Genomic DNA, 19,760 nt, shown 5'->3' with positions numbered 1-19,760 from the left:
GTTGGGTCACTATATGAAAAGATTCATCTACCATAAAAGCGTGAACTAGAAAGAAGTCCACCCTGTGGCGGAAGACGGTGGCAAGGAATTGTGTCAAACCTAGCCAAGGCTTCCTTGAGAATTTTATCCTTGGCCTTGTACTGCTCAATGGTTTGTCTTTCACACTGAAATTACCTGCTTAGTCCAGGGATTCCAGAACCAAAAATTAACATTAAAAGCATTTCAGGCAGTGAGATTCTTGGGGCATTTCAGGGAGGCAAATACAAAGCCCCCTGTCCCCCCACCTAGGGACCTCCCCTTTCCTTAAAAGCCCCAGTAAAGGGATGACAGCTGGGGCAAGGATGGTGACCTCATTGCAGCAGCAGATGGGGTGCTGGTCTGAGGGTACAGCATGGGCTGTTAAGCCAATTACAAACTGTAAGGAATGTTCTTTTTTTTTTTTAAGATTTTATTTATTTATTCATGAGAGACACAGAGAGAGGCAGAGACACAGGCAGAGGGAGAAGCAGGCTTCCTGTGGGGAGCCTGATGCAGGACTAGATCCCAAAACCCAGGGTTCACAACCTGAGCCAAAAGCACTGTTTGTTCAACCACTGAGCCACCCAGGTGGCCCTGTAAGACATATTCTCATTGTGAATTCCCATTTCACACTGACCGTCATGAATTTTGAAGGCAACCGATTCATGAATACACTTGAGACTCTTATAGCAGCCCTTTTGGAAGATACACATTGCACTAGCTCATTTTTCCCTGAGAATTCATTTACGTGAGGTTTTTAGGGGTGATGAGTGTAAAGAAATGGATATTGAAAATTTAAAGAGATGCTATTTTTAAAAATCCATGTCAAATTACAGGATTATTTTTACAAGTGGAGTTCCAGAAATCACAAGAAAATATGCACACTCATAGAAACTGTACCAAAAGACCTCACTACAGATGAGCTCACAAACCAAAATTACAAAATTTTTGAGGGCACAAGCTGCCATGAGTGAAATCAGACTCACATTACCTTCAGAAAAAAAAGATAGTAGAGATTATGAAATGAATAGGTTTATAATAATGAAAAATTAAGAAATAGGAAACGAAGAAAAAGAACAAGATGATCAGGATGGTGATGATGATGAAGAACAGGCAGGTGGTAGAGCATGGGATAGAGAACAGGAGAGAAGGGACCTGACTAAAGGTGGCAGAAGGAGGAGAGCTGACACATCTTAGCCTCCCTCCATCCTGCATTCATTTGAGCCTGAGTCAGACTGGGCTGGCCGGAGAGAAGTTGAAAATTAAATGAAAGACTAGTGGCTTTAGTATTAAACTTGTCTGAGCCTTAAGAACTAGATAAGACTCTGTTAATCCCTGGGAATGGTCTGTAAAGCTCTGGACTTGGCTTACAGGTATGGTCCTGCTTTCAATTATTAAAAAAAAAAAAAAAAGATTTTCTAGTTTCATTCTAGCAATGTCTAACACTGTGAAGGGGTTACAGGACTGTGCCTCCAGATGAACAAGGCAAAAATCTAACATGATTTCAAGGAGAGGGGCACCTGGGTGGCTCAGTGGTTGTGTGTCTGCCTTCAGCTCAGGGCGTGATCCCGGGGTCCTGGGATCGAGTCCCACATTGGGCTTTCCATAGGGAACCTGCTTCTCTCTCTGCCTGTGTCTCTGCCTCTCTCTCGTTGTGTCTCTCATGAATAAATAAATAAAATCTTAAAAAAATAAATCAAAGATTGTAATGAGAGATGAAGAAGGACACTATATCATAATTAAGGGGTCTATCCAACAAGAAGATCTAACAATTGTAAATATTTATGCCCTCAGCTTGGAAGCAGTCAAAATTACAAATCAACTAATAACAAACATAAAGAACTCATTGATAATAATACCATAGTAGTAGGGGACTTTACCCCACTCACAGCAAAAGACAGATCATGGAAGCAGAAAATTAACAAGGGAACAATGGCTTTGAATGATACACTGGAGCAGATGGACTTAACAGATATATTCAAAGCATTTCATCCTAAAGCAGCAGAATACACATTCTTTTTGAGTGCATATGGAACATTCTCCAGAATAGATCACATTCTGGGTCACAAATCAGCCCTCAACAAGCACAAAAAGACTGAGCTTATACCATGCATATTTTCAAACCACAATGCTATGAAATTTGAAGTCAATCACAAGAAAAAATTTGGAAAGACCACAAATACATGGAGGGTAAAGGACATCCAACTAAAGAATAAATGGGTTAGGGGACCTGGGTGGCTCAGTCAGTTAAGCATCTGCTTTCAGCTCAGGTCATGATCTCTGAGATCCCAGGATCCTAGGATTCCATGTCCAGCTGCCTGCTCAGCAGAGAATTTGCTTCCCCCTCGCCCTCTGTTCCTCCTCCCTGTTCATGCACTCTCTCTCTCTCTCTCACTCTCTCTCAAATAAACAAAAAATTTGGGATGCCTGGGTGGCTCGGTGGTTGAGCATCTGCCCTTGGCTCAGGGTATGATCCTGAGGTCCCAGGATGGAGTCTCACATTGTGCTCCCTGCAAGAAGCCTGCTTCTCCCTCTGCATGTGTCTCTGCCTCTCTCTGTGTGTCTTTCATGAATTAATAAACCAAATCTTTTAAAAATAAACAAAAAAAATTAAAAATGAATGGGTTAACCATCAAATCAAAAAAGAAATTTAAAAAATACATGGAATCAAATGAAAACGAAAACATAACAGTCCAAAACCTTTGTGATGCAGCAAAGGCAGTCCTAAAAGGGAAGTATATAGCAATATAGGTCTACCTCAAGAAGCACAAAACGTCTCAAATATACAACCTAACTTTACACCTAAGGGAACTAGAAATGAAACTGCAAATAAAGCCTGGAGCCAGCATTAGAAGGGAAATAAAAATTAGAGCAGAAATAAATGAAATAGAAACAAAACCAGTAGAACAGATCGACAAAACTAAGAGCTTTGAAAGAATTACTAAAATTGATAAACCCCTAGCCAGATTTATCAAAAAGAAAAGAGAAAGGACCCAAATAAATAAAATCATGAGTGAAAAAAGAGAGATTCTGGGGTGCCTGGGTGGCTCAGTCAGTTAAGCGTCTGCCTTCGGCTCAGGTCATGATCCCAGGTCCTGGGATCGAGCCCCAAGTCAGGCTCCCTGCTCAGCAGGAAGTCTGTTTCTCCCTCTACCTCTGTGCTCTCTCTCTCTCTTGCTCACTCACTCTCTCTCAAATAAATAGATCACAACCAACATCACAGAAATGCAATTATGAGAATATTATTTTTTAAAAGAGTTTATTTATTTATACATGAGAGACATAGAGAGAGAGGCAAAGACACAGGAAGAGGGAGAAGCAGGCTCCCTGCAGGGAGCCCAATGCAGGACTCCATCCCAGGACCCTGGGATCACGCCCTGAGCTGAAAGCAGATGCTCAAGCACTGAGCCACCCAGGCATCCCCGATTATGAGAATATTGTGAAAAATTATATGCCAACAAACTAAGCAGTCTGGAAGAAATGGATAAATTCCTAGAAACATGAAAACTACTACAACTGAAACAGGGAGAAATAGAAAATTTGAATAGATCCATAATCAGCAAAGAAATTGAATCAGTAATCAAAAATCTCCCAACAAACAAAAGTCCAGGGCCAGATGGCTTCCCAGGGGAATTTTACCAAGCATTTAAAGAAGAGATGATACTAATTCTTCTCAAACTGTTCCGAAAAATAGAAATGGAAGGAAAACTTCCAAACCCATTCTACAAAGCCAGTATTACCTGATTCCAAAGCCAAAGACTCCATTAAAAAGAATTAAAGGCCAATATCCCTGATGAACATGATGCAAAAAGTCTCAACAATATACCAGCAAATAAAATCCAACAGTACACCAAAAGAATTATTCACCATGATCAAGTGGGATTTATTCCTGGGCTGCAGAAGCAATTCAGTATTTGCAAATCAATCAGCGTGACACACCACATCAGTAAAAGAAAGGATAAGAATTATATGATCCTCTTAATAGATACAGAAAAAGCATTTGACAAAATACAGCATCCATTCTTGATAAAAACTCTGGACAAAGTAGGGATAGAAGGAACATACTTCAACATCATAAAGCCTATATAAGAAAGACCCACAGCAAATATCGTCCTCAACGGGGAAAAACTGAGAACTTTTCCTCTCTGCTCAGGAACAAGACAAGGATATTCACTCTCACCATAGTTATGTAGGATAGTACTGGAAGTCTTAGCCTCAGCAATCAGACAACAAAAAGAAATAAAAGCCATCCCAATCAGCAAGGAAGGGGTCAAACTTTCACTATTCACAGATGACATGAATATCATGTCATTTCAGAAAACCTGAAAGACTCCACCAAAAAATTACTAGAACAGATAGACAAATTCAGCAAAGTTGCAAAATATAAAGTCAATGTACAAAAATCTGTTGCATTCCTTTATTATTATTTGAGAGAGAGAGAGAGAGAGAGCAGAGGAGCAGAGAGAGAGGGACAAGCCAACTCTGCACTGAGCATGAAGCCTGACACAGGCTTGATCTCATGACCCCGAGATCATGACATGAGACAAAATCAAGAGTTGGATGCTTGAATGACTGAGTCACCCAGAAGCTCCTGTTGCATTTCTATACACCAATAATGAAGCAGTAGAAAGAGAAATCAAGGAATTGATCCCACTCAAATTGTATCAAAAACCATACGCTACCTAGGAGTAAACTTAGCCAAAGAGGTAAAAGATCTGTACTCTGAAAAGTATAGAATGCTTATAAAAGACATTGAGGAGGACACAAAGAAATGGAAAAACATCCCATGCTCATGGATTAGAACTACAAATATTGTTAAAGCGTCCATACTACCCAAAGCAACTATATATTTAATGCAATCTCTACCAAAATACCACCAGCACTTTTCACAGAGCTGGAACAAACAATCCTAAAATTTGTATGGAACTACAAAGACCCCAAATAGCCAAAGGAATGTTGAAAAAGGAAAGCAAAACTGGAGGCATCAAATTCTGGGTTTCAAGCTCTATTATAAAGCTATAGTCATAGTCATCAAGACAGCATGGTACTGGCACAAAAACAGACCATAAACTAATAAAATTGAAAAGAAAACCCAGAAATGGAGCCACTGCTAAATGGTCAACTAATCTTCAACAAAGGAGGAGAGAATATCCAATGGAAACAAGACAATTTCTTCAACAAATGGTGTTGGGAAAACTGGACAGTGACATGCAGAAGAAGGAAACTGGACCACATGCTTACACCACAAAAATAAATTCAAAATGGACAAAGGACCTAAATGTGAGACAGGAATTCATCAAAATTGTAGACAAGACAAGCAGCAAACTCTTTGACTTTGCCTGTAGCAACTTCTTATTAGACACACCTCTGGAGGCAAGGGAAACAGAAGCAAAAATGAACTATTGGGATAATAGATAAAAAGCTGCTGCACAGTGAAGGAAACAGTCAACAAAACTAAAGGACAGCCTATGGAATGGGAGAAGATATTTGCAAATGGCACATTGGATTAAGGGCTAGTCTCCAAGATCTATAAAGAACTCATCAGATTCAACACCCCCAAAATAAGTAATCCAGTTTAAAAAAAGGGCAGAAGATATTAGCAGACATTTTTCCAAAGAGGACATACATATGGCTAGTAGACACGTGAAAAGATGCTCAACATCCCTCATCATCAGGGAAATACAAATCAAAACCACAATGAGGTTATCACCTCACACTTGTCAGAATGGCTAAAATTAACAGCGCAGGACACAACAGATGTTGACAAAGATGTGGAGAAAGGGGAACCCTCTTGCACTGTTGGTGGGAATGCCAACTGGTACAGCCGCCCTAGAAAACATCATGGAGGTTCCTCAAAAGTCAAAAATATAATTACCCTAAAAAAATAGAACTATCCTATGACCCAGCAATTGCACTGCTAGGTATTTACTGAAAGGATACAAAAATACTAATTCAAAGGGGCAAATGCACCCCAATATGTATAGCAGCATTATCAATAATAGCCAAATTATAGAAAGCCTAAATTTCCACAGACTGATGAATGGATAAAGAAGACATGGTACCTACATATACATATACATATACATATACATATACATATACATATATATATATATACACATATATGTATGTGTATATATATATATAATGGAATATTACTCAGGCATCAAAAAGAATGAAATCTTGCCTTTTGCAAAGATATAGATGGGGCTAGAGTGTAAAATGTTAAGTGAAATAAGTCAGCCAGAGAAAGACAAGTACCATATGATTTCACTCATATGTGGAATTTAAGAAACAAAACAGATGAACATATGGGAATAAGGAAAAGAGAAAAAGCAGAGAGGGAAACAAGCCACAAGAAACTCTTAATGACAGAGAACAAACCAAGGATTGACGGAGGGAAGTGGGTGTGCAATGGACATGATGGGTATTAAGGAGGGCACTTGTTATGATGAGCACTGGCCGTTGTATGTAAGTGAAGAATCACTGAATCCTACTCCAGAAACCAATATTGCACTGTATGTTAATCACCTAAAATTTAAATTAAAAAATAATTTAAAAAAGAAAAAAAAACAAATTTTCATGTTAGTAGACATGGAACAGATAAAGATTTCAAATAAAGTCCTGTATTGAGAAAGAAGAAGAAGGAGGAGGAGGAGGAGGAGGAGGAGGAGGAGGAGGACGAGGACGAGGAGGACGAGGACGAGGAGGAGGAGGAGGAGGAGGAGAAGGAGGAGAAAAGAAATAAAGGAAGGCACTTGTGATGAGCACTGGGTGTTATATTTAAGTGATGAATCACTAAATTCTACACCTGAGACCAAAGAGAAGAAAGAGAAGCAGAAGGCATTACTATCTTCACTTTATGGTTAGAAAAAGGAGTCTTAGAATGGTTAAATCACCAGCCTAATGTAAAAAAAAAAAAAAAAAATCATAAGTGGCTCAATGTGGACTTGAACCCAGATCACTCCACACCATATACAATGCTCTTTCTACAATATCACAATTGCTTTATAAGGGTTTTCTGTGTTTTACACAATATAAACACTCTAGAACCAAACAGTATAGACATATCTTATAGCCATTAGCTCACTAAAGAGTAATTAGTATAGAGCTGAGCTTTGGATTTCTACTTTCATAAGAATTTAATTTAGTTATATTACTTCAGGTAAATATAAAACAATTACAAATATAAAAAAGAACAAAAAGGTAACACCTTTTCCAGATGTTTGGAAATTAAAAAAAAAAACATTTCTCAATAATTGGCGGCCAAAAAAAAAATTCTAAGAGCCACTAGAAAATTTGTAGAAATTAATAACAACTCAAGTAGCATTTAGGGCACTTCAAAACTTGGTGAATGCTGCCAAAACCATACTTGGCAAATTTGTGGCATGAAGTGGTTATATCAGAAAAACAAAGACTTGAATATTAATGATCTTAGCGTCTAACCCCAAGCAGCATAAACCCGAATTAGAAGGAAGAAGAATAAAGACAGAGACATTGGTTTATTAGAAAACAAAGATACAGACAGAACACACACAGCAAAAGCCACTTCTGGAATAATAATAATAATAATAGTAAAACTGGAAAAAGGATTCAGAGTGATGAAGAAAAGGGATGGGACACAAGAAAACATTGGAATTTTAAAATATATCCTATTTATTTATTCATGAGAGACACAGGCAGAGAGAGAAGCAGGCTCCCTGCAGGGAGCCCGAGCAGGACTCGATCCCAGGACCCTGGGGTCACGACCTGAGCTGAAGGCAGCTGCTAAACCGCTGAGCCACCGGGGCGGCCCTAAACATTGGCATTTGAGGCGCTGAAACGGACACTCTTTTCCTTTTTGGGGTTTGGAAGATTTACAAAAAGAGTCCAGAGTTCCCAAGATTCAAAGAAGGCAGGTGGAGCCCCAAGCCTCTCCGGTTTGCTAAAGGCGTGGTTCCGGCTGCAGGACAGGCCTCGAGTGAGCGGTGATGCGGGGCATCCGTCCCTGAACCCCAGAACAAGACAAGCTCGCCCAACCAGCCACAGGCAGCCCCCGAAAGCCACGGGGTGGCTCGCCCGTGGGGGGCCTGCGCCCGCGACCCAGGGCACCGCCCAAGGCAGGACCGCCGCGACCCGGGGGAGCCCCGCGCAGGGGCCGGGAGGCGGGGCCAGCGCGGGGGCCACGCCCCCCGCCGCAGCCGCCAATCACGGAGCTCGCTTGAGCGGAGGGAGGCGGGGCAACAGGTGCGGCGAGGGAGCCGCGGCCTGCAGGGACACCTGGGCTCCTCCTCCCGGACCGCAGAGGGGCGGGGGGGGGAGCTGGGAAACAGTGACCCCGAAAAGGGGCAGCCTAACCACAAAGAGAAATTTGTTAAAGGTCTGAAGAAAGTCTTACGGGCAATTTTTGCCGGTTAATTTGAAAACAGCCTAAAGGGCTAATTTCTTGACACCCCCTCCCTCCAAACCCCCCACTGCTTTCATACACCCCAAGATCGTTTTACAGGCAGATTCTGTTCTCAGTTAGTTGTATGAGAATAGTTTTTTTTTTTATTTTTTTTATTGGAGTTTAATTTGCCAACATATAGCATATCACCCAGTGCTCATCCCGTCAAGGCCCCCCCAGTGCCCATCACCCAGTCACCCCCACCCCCCACCCACCTCCCCTTCCACCACCCTTTGTTCATTTCCCAGAGTTAGGAGTCTCTCATATTCTGTCTCCCTCACTGATGTTTTCACTCATTTTCTCTCCTTTCCCTTTATTCCCTATCACTAATTTTTATATTCCCCAAATGAATGAGACCATATAATGTTTGTCCTTCTCCGAGTGACTTACTGCACTCAGCATAATACCCTCCAGCTCCATCCACGTCGAAGCAAATTGTGGGTATTTGTCGAAGCACAAATGCTTCGAAGCAAATGGTGGGTATTTGTCGCTTCTAATGGCTGAGGAATATTCCATTGTTGTATGAGAATAGTTAAACCAGGACACTAAACCCCGAAAAATACAGTATGTCAAAGGCAGATTATAGGCCATTTTCACTTGTAGATTTGAATAGTTGTGCGAAAATCTCCCAACATGACATTATTAAAGCCAATCCAGAAACGTTTTGTATTAAAAAAAAAAAAAATTATCACGAGCAACTTGGGTTGATCAAGTCCGTGTGGTCATTCTTACAATAAATTATTAAAATAAATTTCATACATTGCTGTTTTGATAGTTTTTCTTTTTCCAGCAGCGATGCACACAATAGGTGCTCAGGGACCCACTTAATGATTTAAGTAACTTGCAAGACAAACAGGCAATTCCGGCTAATTCAAAATACTAAAGTCAATATAATTGTATTTTTAAATACAAGATTTTAGGGATGCCTGGGTGGCTCGGCGGTTGAGCATCTACTTTCCTCTCAGGTTGTGACCCCAAGGTCCCAGGATCCAGTCCCTCATCAGGCTCCCTGCATGAAGCCTGCTTCTCCCTCTCTCTCTCTCTCTCTCTCTCTCTGTGTGTCTCATGAATAAATAAATAAATCAAAAATCTAAAAAAAAAAAAAGATTTGGCATTGGAAGACATTTAGACCTATCTAGTCTAGAGCCTTTATTCATTTATTTTAACTCCAAAATTTTAATGACTTAGCAAAGGTCATAAATTAATGAGTAGAAAAGGGGCTAGAACTCTGAATCCCACTGGTCCTTCAAATATTTTATATTTGCAGTATTTGTATCACCAAAGTAAGAAAGAAAGAAAGAAAGAAAGAAAGAAAGAAAGAAAGAAGAAAGTTTTTAATAGGACAGGTGGGGACAAAGTTCCCACCGTAATATCTTCTGAGACCAGTAGGTGTCACCTTAAAGCCGTTATTCCATATCACTGCTGTGGGTTCTCTGCTCATGGGAAAAGCTTGGTGGATGGAACCTTTAGAGGTTTGGGTGTTCTGTGTAAGTTCTACAGAAGTTAAATGAGGATGATGATAATAACCCTTGATAGAATTTTGATGGTTTTATAGGAGATACACGAGGATTACATGAACTACCATAAGTAAAACGTTTAGTGCAGTGCCTGGCATGTAGTGAGCAAACCCTCAATAATTCTTAGGTGTAAGTACACTTATTCATCATCACCAGGGCATTCCTATCATCTATCTTGATTAAAGATAGGAAATACAATATATAGTATATATATGTATAGAGGCATTATATATATATAAATGATAAATTTTGCTGCAACAGAAGGCTGAGAAGCTGTTAGTGTTTACAAAAGTTTTTCAGCTGTAGGTATGTCTTTTTTAAATTTTATTTTATGTATTTGAGAGAGAGAGTGTGAGTGAGAAAGAGCACAAGAGGGGCGGGGAGAGGGGAGAAGCAGACTCCTCACTGAGCATGGAGTCTCATGTGGGACTCAATACCAGGACCCTGGGATCAAGGGATCATGACCTGAGACTGAGGCAGATGCTTAACCGACTGAGCCCCTAGGTGCCCAAGCTGTAGATATATCTTTTTTTTTTTTTAAGATTTACTTATTTATTCATGAGAGACACACAGAGAGAGGCAGAGACACACAGAGGGAGAAGCAGGCTCCCTATGGGGAGCCCAATGTAGGACTTGATCCTGGGACCCCAGGATCATGATCTGAGTCAAAGGCAGATGCTCAATGCTGAGCCACCCAGGTGTCCCTCTAGGTGCATCTTAATAACTGGTGACTGTGCCTGTGTCCAGATCAACTCGATTGAATGATGGAGCTTTGGAATCAAGAAAAAATAAAAATAAGCCCTGTCGTCTTTGTGGTCTGGTGGATTTGGGTTAGAACCACAGCTCTACCACTTGACACCTCTTTCCCCCAATGCCCACATCTGTAAAATGGGGATAATTATGTACATATATATGACACCGTTGTTGTACAGAGTGAATCAGACAAGGCCAGGAAGTGCTCAGAAAGGTGCTCAGCAGATCTCTAGTTATGTGACCTTGAGCTAGTTATACACACTTTTCCACTATAAGAAACAAAGGAAAAAAAAAAAAAAAAAGAAACAAAGGAGAGAGATTCTGGAAGAAGGGGAAATGTGGCTCCCCCTCCTCCCCACTCGAACTCTGAGTTATTTGTTTCTTCTGAGCCAAGGGACTTCTTGGACCCATACCTTAGTGGGTGAGGGCTTGAGCTCCGCTGGGACCTAACACAAGGCTCTCAACTGAGTGAGCTACACCTGCATCAGGACTAGAACCTAAGGACAGCACATCTTGGGGTGAGCCTGAAGCTCAAAGATCTGTGGGTGTGAGGACGAGGAAACTAGACACAGAGGCATGTAATGAGTTGAGATGATGTAACGTACATGCGCGGCTGCCCTGGCCGTGCACACTGCGCTGCCTTCGAAAGAGCTTCCCAGGGCACCCGGGGGGCTCAGCCCTGGAGCATCTGCCTTCGGCTCAGGTCATGATCCTGGGGTCCTGGGATCAAGTTCCACCTCAATCTCCCTGAAGGGAGCCTGCTTCTCCCTCTGCCTGTGTCTCTGCCTCTCTCTGTGTGTCTCTCATGAAAAAATAAATAAAATCATAAGAAAGAAAGGAAGAAAGAAAGAAGAAAGAACTTCCCTTACCCCAAATGCTTTACTACTCCGTACTTACATTTTTTCCAAATTTGAGAACCATTTTTTCAGCATTTATGTGGTCCAAAAAATTTGGATGGTGTTTTCTTCTTCGATAATCCTCTTCAGTGAATGGAATCTCAGAATCATCCTATGAAAGACAAAAAGCCAGACCTGGATACATAAAGCTTAGAGTTACATAACACTCCTAAGCCCCAAAGGCTGGCTCGCCTGCATTCCAGAGAGCTCAAAGAAAACATTTGAAAAGCTACTGCTTACTTTTACAGTGATTCACCTCCCTTGAAAATGTTTTAGCTGGTCAAATTTTATTATTTATCCTGACTTCAAGCAAAATAAAAAATTTAAATGTCTTTCTTTTAAAGACATTAAATAACCCATTTCTTTTTCAAAATTTTGTTTTAATTCAATTGATTAACATATGGTATATTATTAGTTTCAGAGGTAGACATCAGTGATTCATCAGGTGCATATAACCCTGTGCTCATCACATCCCATGCCCTCCTTCATGCCCATCACTCAGTTACCCCATCCCCCCACCTCCACTCCTCCAGCGACCCTCTGTGTGTTTCCCAGAGTTAAGAGTCTCTTACGGTTTGCCTCCTTCTCTGTTTTCATCTGATTTGATTTTTCCTTCCCCTCATGTTCATATGTTTCTTCTTAAATTCCACATATAAGTGAGATCATAATCGTCTTTCTCTGATTGACTTACTTTGCTTAGCATCATACTCTCTAGTTCCATTCATATTGTTGGAAATGGTAAGATTTCTTTTTTTGATGGCTGAGTAATATTCCATTGTATATACACCCCACATCATCTTTATCCATTCATCTGTCAATGGACACCGAGGCTCTTACCACAGTTTGGCTATTGTGGACACTGCTGCTATGAACATTGGGGTGCAGGTGCCCCTTCGGATCACTATGTTTGTATTTTGGGTAAATAAAATAACCCCTTTCTCAATAGTTCTTGCAATGTATAGAGCTTCTTTATTTATTTTTATTTATTATTTTTTAAAGATTTTTTTTCTTTCATGAGAGACACACAGAGAGAGAGAGAGAGAGGCAGAGACACAGGCAGAGGGAGAAGCAGACTCCCTGCAAGGAGCCCGATGTGGGGCTCGATCCTGGGACTCCAGGATCATGCCTTGAGCCGAAGGCAGATGCTCAACCGCTGAGCCACCCAGGCATCCCTTAGAGTTTCCTTTTTAAAAAAAAAAAATTATCTAAATTCAATTTGGCAACATATGGTATAACTCCCAGGGCTAGAGTTTCCTGTTTTAATCTCACCGGTGGGTTCTTCTTCTCTGTCACGTTGCCCTTTCCCCTGCCATCAACCTCATGTAAATAAGAGCAGTCCACGTACAAATTTCTATAAGATAAAGTGCAATATCAACTTGCTTTGAGAATCAGGGATGAAAAATATTTCTTGACAACCCATTGGTGGCCTATCATGTTAATTCCTTTCATGGCCTACCCTCCTGTACAGACCCCTAGAAGGATCCTTCCAGAACAATAAAATGAAAACTTTCTGAAACTCAAAGAAGGAAACTGAAACTCATGGTATAGAGTGACTTCCCCAGATCCATGTAGATGCAGAGGTCCTAGTAATTTGAGAAGGATTTTTAAAACAGTTTTAGATAAGGAGCCTTTCATTTTTTTATATGTGTATTTTTTTTTTACTGGAGTTCAATTTGCCAACATATAGCATAACACCCAGTGCTCATCCCGTCAAGTGTCCTCCTCAGTGCCCGTCACCCAGTCACCCCATCCCCCTGCCCACCTCCCCTTCCACTACCCCTCGTTCATTTCCTAGGGTTAGGAGTCTCTCATGGTTTGTCACCCTCTCTGATTTTTCTCACTCATTTTCCCTCCTTTCCCCTATAATCTGTTTCACTATTTCTTATATTCCCCATATGAGTGAAACCATTTAATGATTGTCCTTCGATAAGGAGCCTTTCAACCTCATCACAGTGATCCAAGTTAGATAATCAATCCAAAGCACTTGAGTCCTGAGTTTCCGTGAGTGAATCGGGGAGACAGCAGAAACACAAGGGTGAGGATCCCAGAGGTGGCACAACTGTTGGCAGGAAGGGCCCAAATTTCCAGGGCCAAGCTGGGAATTGGTAGAAGATGAGGCAGTCACCAGCCCGTTGATCAGGGCTTGTAGATCATGTTGAGGAATTTAGATTTATTCTAGGAGCATAAAAAAGTATTGAAGGATTCTGAGTGTTTTAAACAGAACAGAAGCATGATCTGAATTATAATTTAATAGGATCACTTAGGCTGTTCCTCGAAGATGGGATTGGAAGGAAGTGATGGCAGGCACCAGTTACCAGGCTGCTTTTGTAGCAGGAGGGGTAAAGGCTGAGGCTCAGGCTAGAACGTCGCCATGGATACAAAGAGAGAAAGATGGATTAGGACACATTCTGGGTGATGAGTTAACAAGATGTACCGATGGGTTGGCTGGTAGGTGGAAGGGAGTGAGGCTGGAGCAGCTGGAATGGTGGTATTGCCGTGGGGAGGAAGACCAGGAGAGAGCCAGTGTTGGTGGGGAAGATCAAGCTAACCCAACTCAATTCTGGGTCCATGGTAGACACTCAATGAGTCCATGTTACCTGATTAGCTGACCTCTAGAGTATGTCCAGTGGCTCAGACACAGGGTTGCCAGAGAAAAATACAGGATACTTAGCTAAATTTGAATTTCAGATAAACAAACAAATTATTTTTTAGTGTTAAGTATGTCTTAAATACCCCACAGGATGGGGATCCCTGGGTGGCGCAGCGGTTTGGTGCCTGCCTTTGGCCCAGGGCGCGATCCTGGAGACCCGGGATCGAATCCCACATCGGGCTCCCGGTGCATGGAGCCTGCTTCTCCCTCTGCCTGTGTCTCTGCCTGTCTCTCTCTCTCTCTGTGACTATAATACATAAATAATAAATAACAATTAAAAAAAATTCTCTTTAAAAAAAAATACCCCACAGGATGTACTTATGCTAAACATTATTCATGGTTTATCTAAAATTCTAATTTAACTGGACATCCTGTATTTGCATTTGCTAAATCTGGCAATCCTACTCACGTGGGGTCTGGAAACAGTGGAATCAGCCTTCAAGAGGAATTGAGTCTTGGCATCTCCAGAGCCCTGGCTGTCATGACGGGGTGGCCAGCCTGCCTGCCTGCCTGGCCCTCCTGGGCTCCCTGGGTGCCTAGCACTCTTCTTCTATGATTTGCTTCAGCTTCTCTCCTCTTGGCTGCAGAAGAGGCAGTTATATCCCCGGTGCTCTGGTTCTCTGGCCACAGGTTTTGATGACCAGTCAACCTCTTCTGTGGCATTCTGAGGGTGAGAAGATCACCATCTTCCTGGCCAGCTACACCGTTGCCCATCAGTGTGCACCAGGCTGGGCTGCAGTTTCTGAGCTATCATCCAGATTCCTGGTCGGGACAGAGACCTGCCTTGCACACCATGAACCTTCGCCACTGGTCATTGGACTGTGTTCCCTCTTGTCCTTAATAGTCATTTGTTACAAATAGATGACAAATAAAGTATATTTTAATTCTGGGTCTTTCATAGAAGTTTTGGTTCCTTGCAACTGTTTGCATCTCTGCTTTTCCAAGAAGTGATGAGTCGACTTTTTGTTGGCATTATATCCATTATCCTTTGGTTGTTACACAGTGGTTTCTGGTAGCATTCCTGGAAGCTTGGCCTGTCTCGTTAACATCTCAGTACAATCAATAAGCTTTTTTTAAAAAGATTTATTTATTTATTCATGAGAGACACAGAGAGAGAGGCAGAGACACAGGCAGAGGGAGAAGCAGGCTCCTCTCAGGGATCCCAGGGTTCTGGGATCACAACCTGAGTTAAAGGCAGATGCTCCACCACTGAGCCACTCAGGAGCCCCTCAATAAGCTTGTTTAGAGTCTTCAATCTTCCTGAGGTGAAGAACCAACTCTGCAGAGTGATCTCCTCCTTTTTGTTTAGGACATTGGGTAAAATCCGTTGTCTTGTAATATAGTGTTAGACCTGCTTTTTGATTGGTCATTGTGTTCGACTGCTTGTGTGGATCACCTGTTGAACGCTTCCTACCTGGTTATTCCAAGTGACATCAGAGCACATCTGCCCTTTTTCCTTTGGGCTATTTGGTTGATTAACAGTCACCCCTCTTTACTCACACATAAACTTTTAAGACAGAGTTTGAAAACAGGTTACTATCTATCTATAGAAAAAAAGCCCCATAAATATTAAGATTCTCTCACTTATTAAAATAAATACAAACGAAAATATTCTATTTACCCTTCTTTTGTATTAAAACATGCTCTGTACACAGTTTTGTATCCATTTGGATGCTTTGGCTACAAGGAACAGAAAGCCAAATTCAAAGTGGCCTCAACACTGCTGGGATTCATCATCTTCCAAAAAAAAACATTCAAAAATGGGTTGGCCCCAGGAGTTCCTGGGTGGCTCAGTTAAATAAATATCTAATTCTTGATCTTGGCTCAATTCTCAATCTCATGGTTGTGAGTTCAAGTCCCACATTGGGCTCCCAATGCTGGATGTGGAGCCTACTTAAAACTAAACAACACAAAAGCCAGGGTGGCTCCAGGTGCCACATGCTGGGCTTCTCTGCTCTTCTGATGCCCTCTTAGCTCCACCTCCTTCAGGTGTGTCCTTCAGACGCATAGCAAGACTGACTGGCAGCGGCAGTCCTGAGTGTCATATCCAGAGTGGACAATATCTCCAGTGGGAAGAAGGTTGCATCTTCCTCAAAGTCTCTCTTAATCAGGGATGAACCCTTCCCAGAGGTCTCCCAGCAGACTTCTCTCTGTGCCAGAGCCTGGACCACACTGATTTCCTGGGCACAGAGTTGGATGACATCTCCCAGGCTCTCTTCAGGTGGGTGTGGTCATGTCACTGGCGATTCATCAAGGGGATTTAGAGAAGGGATGCACATGTCTTCCACATCTGGCTTGGAAAGCTTACTGCACATGATCTTTTGTGCCTTCTATCCTTGGGTCCCTAGGTTTGGAGTAGGTTTGCATAATGGCTCTGGAAGCCAATCTGGAAGATGGTCAAGCCATCCAATGGAAGGAGCCTGGGTCTGGATTCAGAGTTGGAAGGATACTTTCTCATTCATCAGGAACACCTGTCATATGTTTCACATGAGTGAGGAATAAACCTTCCCCATGGCTAAGACATTCTATGGGTTTGGGGTCTGGCTGTTACTCCCTGGCATCCTGGGATTAGATTGTATGCCTGCCCTTGACCCATCGTTGGCAAGAGGAATGGGACTATCACGGTTCATTTGGATTAATAAGGATTTCCTCCAGGAGCTGGGGATAGCATCTCCCTTCCCTATCTCATGGGCAGTGTGGCCACCTGAACAAATCAAGACTCTGCTGGCAAGGAAGATGGGGCAGGGGGGTGACTGCCAGAGGACCAGCAGTGTTTATACCAATCCATGTTCACCTTTCCCTTTTGAGTTGCATAACAAAGTCATTAACTTTCATTAACTCAGTGGATTTTAGTTGACCACAATATGTTGGGCAGGGTCTTAGCAGGAGAGAAAGCGCACTCGAAGTGGGCAATCTGAGGAGAGTTTAAAAACAAGACTATTTACAAAAATGTGGACAGGGTGTAGGGAAGTCAGATACCCTGGAGTCAGTAATGGGGTGCTCTGGACCACTCCTAGGTCCCTAAGTCAAGAGGAAGACAGCAACAATTAGGGCCTAGAGAGGAGCAGACAGGCTGCCAGACAGGCACAGTGACTTCGACTGAGGAGCTCGACCTGCCAACAGCATGTCTATTGAAGGGAGTTTGCAGAATAAATACCCTGACCTCTCCTTTCTCTCATCCTCTCACGCTGCTCCCATTGGCCAAACCCAGTGGGCAAAGGAGGGTAAAGCTGCTCATTGTTCTAGCCCGTGAGGCCAGAGCAGGGTGGAGAAAAGTGGAGACTGGATCTGAAGATGCAGATGGGAAATGCTCAGCACGCGTGACTATTTTCATGACACCACCCTTCACAACGGGGCTACGGGGAGCCCTCTATGTCCTCTCGGCACTGCCCGTGGCATCTCTGAAAATGTCTCAGCTTTCTAGCACCAAAAATATGTTCCAGGCCTACCCAGGTTTTTACCCACCCAAAACATGGAATCCACTACCTTCTATGGTGTCCTGGAGCTAGTTTTGCCAAAAAGCAGCTTTAGAGATGAACATTAATGTCTTAGAGAGGCCCAGGAGGGCTGCTGGTGGGCCCTTTTTCCTGACAGAGCTGAAGATCTGTTTTCCTTGAAGTCGTGAGTTGGCAATGGTTTATTCTAACTTAACATATCTTGTTAAAGACCCCTACTTCACTTGGACCGGGTTCCACTGGCTGTTCAGATTTCCTGGGATGATGCCAAAAAGACAAGCCGAGAAGAGCAGGGGGACAGGTGCACAGGGCGTGCCCAGCTCCCCAATCTCTGATGCCCAACGGCATCTCAGTCTGTGGATTTTTGTAAGACATTGCTTATATCTCTATAACAACGTCCTCCTTCTGTGTCAGCTAGCTCTAGCTGGATTCCGATACTTGCAACCCAAAGGCTCGGATTTCCATAATCGCACCCTGACTTCCTCAACCAAACATGGATGCTGAAGTCTTCCTCTGCCCCACATCTTCAATTAGATTTTTGGGGGACAAGCTGGCCTTCAGATCAGCTTGGGCTCAGATTGCTTCATTTTCCCTAGAAAAGGGGGAAACTTTTCTAATCTCTATGGCCAGACACTGAGGACAGATACTCAAATTCCCTATTCCAACCATAACCGTAACTGGGATAGTGACCATCTCTGGGCAAGGAAGCAGTCACGGGCCTTAAGGGAAGTCAAGAAGTGGTTGCACTCAAATGGTCTTATTCAAGGCTTGTGCGGGGCCAGGCGACAAAGACAGGCACATCTGCAGGGCCTCACGTCTAACAGACCCGCCAGATGTCCTGCCCTTACCGATTTAGCTGAGCCCAACGCACAATTACAAGTCACCTGTGACATGCATAGACCCCTAGACTATCAGTGCAACTGTGCCTCAAACAGGGAAAACTCAGGGGCGCCTGGGTGGCACAGGTGGCCCTGAGCTTCGGACTCTTGGTTTCAGCTCAGTTCCTGATCTCAGGGTCGTGGGATCGAGCCCTGCATCGGGCTTTGTGATCAGTGAGGAGTCTGCTTGAGTTTCTCTAACCCTCTCCCTTTGCCCCTCCCCACCCCCTGCCACTGTGTGTGCACACGCGCGCGTGCACACACACACACACACACACACACACACTCTCTCTCTCTCTCTCTCTCTCAAATAAATAAATCTTTAAAAAAGAAAAACAGGGAAAAATGAAATCCCATTGGGCTTTCTTCTGCTCCCACAATGCTTCTACTACATTTTACTTATTTGTGAATTTCTACACTGACATAATTTCACATTTACAGAAAGTTTGCAAAAAACAGTATGGAGAACTCCTGTACATTTTTCCCCCTCAGATCCACTAATGTTTAAAATTTTATCATATTGTTTTTTCCTATTTGTATGTATATATTTTTTAAAGATTCTATTTATTCCTGAGAGACACAGAGAGAGGCAGAGACATAGGCAGAGGGAGAGGCAGGCTCCCTGCAGGGAGCTCGATGCAGGACCCAATCCCAGGACCCTGGGATCACAACCTGAGCCGAAGGCCGATGCTCAACTACTGAGCCACCCAGGCATCCCTTGTATGTATATTTTAAGGACAAATACAAATAAAAAACAAGAAACTTAATTTTCCCTGTTGACAGCAATGGAAGAGATTTCTCTCCCATCCTTTTTCTTAGAGCATTATGCTTTAAGACGTTTGTAAGTTGTTTCTCTGTCTCTTTGAAATGTGTGTAAGGTCTTTCTTTTTTAAGATTTTGTTTATTTGAGAGAGAGAGAGCCAGAGAGAGAGAGAGTGCACAAGCATGGGGAGCAGCAGAGGGAGAAGGAGAGATAAAATATATTTTTTTAAAGATTTTATTTATTTATTCATGAAAGACACAGAGAGAGTGGCAGAGACACAGGCAGAGGGAGAAGCAGGCTCCCTGCAGGGAGCCCGATGTGGGACTCGATCCCGGGTCTCCAGGATCAGGCCCTGGGCTGAAGGCGGCGCTAAACCTCTGAGCCACCTGGGCTGCCCCGAGAGAT

The 19,760-nt window shown here is 42.8% G+C and overlaps 1 protein-coding gene across 2 annotated transcripts in view; it reads right to left on the bottom strand.

Moving 5' to 3' along the window:
* The window catches only part of AK7 (adenylate kinase 7), a 76,153-nt gene that overhangs the window by 36,445 nt on the left and 19,948 nt on the right, over positions 1–19,760 (bottom strand). For both annotated transcript variants that reach the window (XM_072762262.1, XM_072762263.1), the window contains exon 5: positions 11,611–11,721. In XM_072762262.1, the coding sequence (XP_072618363.1) occupies positions 11,611–11,721 (111 nt within the window). The remainder of the gene's footprint in view (positions 1–11,610; positions 11,722–19,760) is intronic.

This window comes from Vulpes vulpes, chromosome 6, assembly GCF_048418805.1.
Source record: "Vulpes vulpes isolate BD-2025 chromosome 6, VulVul3, whole genome shotgun sequence".
NCBI classification, from domain to species: Eukaryota; Metazoa; Chordata; class Mammalia; order Carnivora; family Canidae; genus Vulpes; species Vulpes vulpes.
This window is presented reverse-complemented; position numbering and strand designations above follow the sequence as displayed.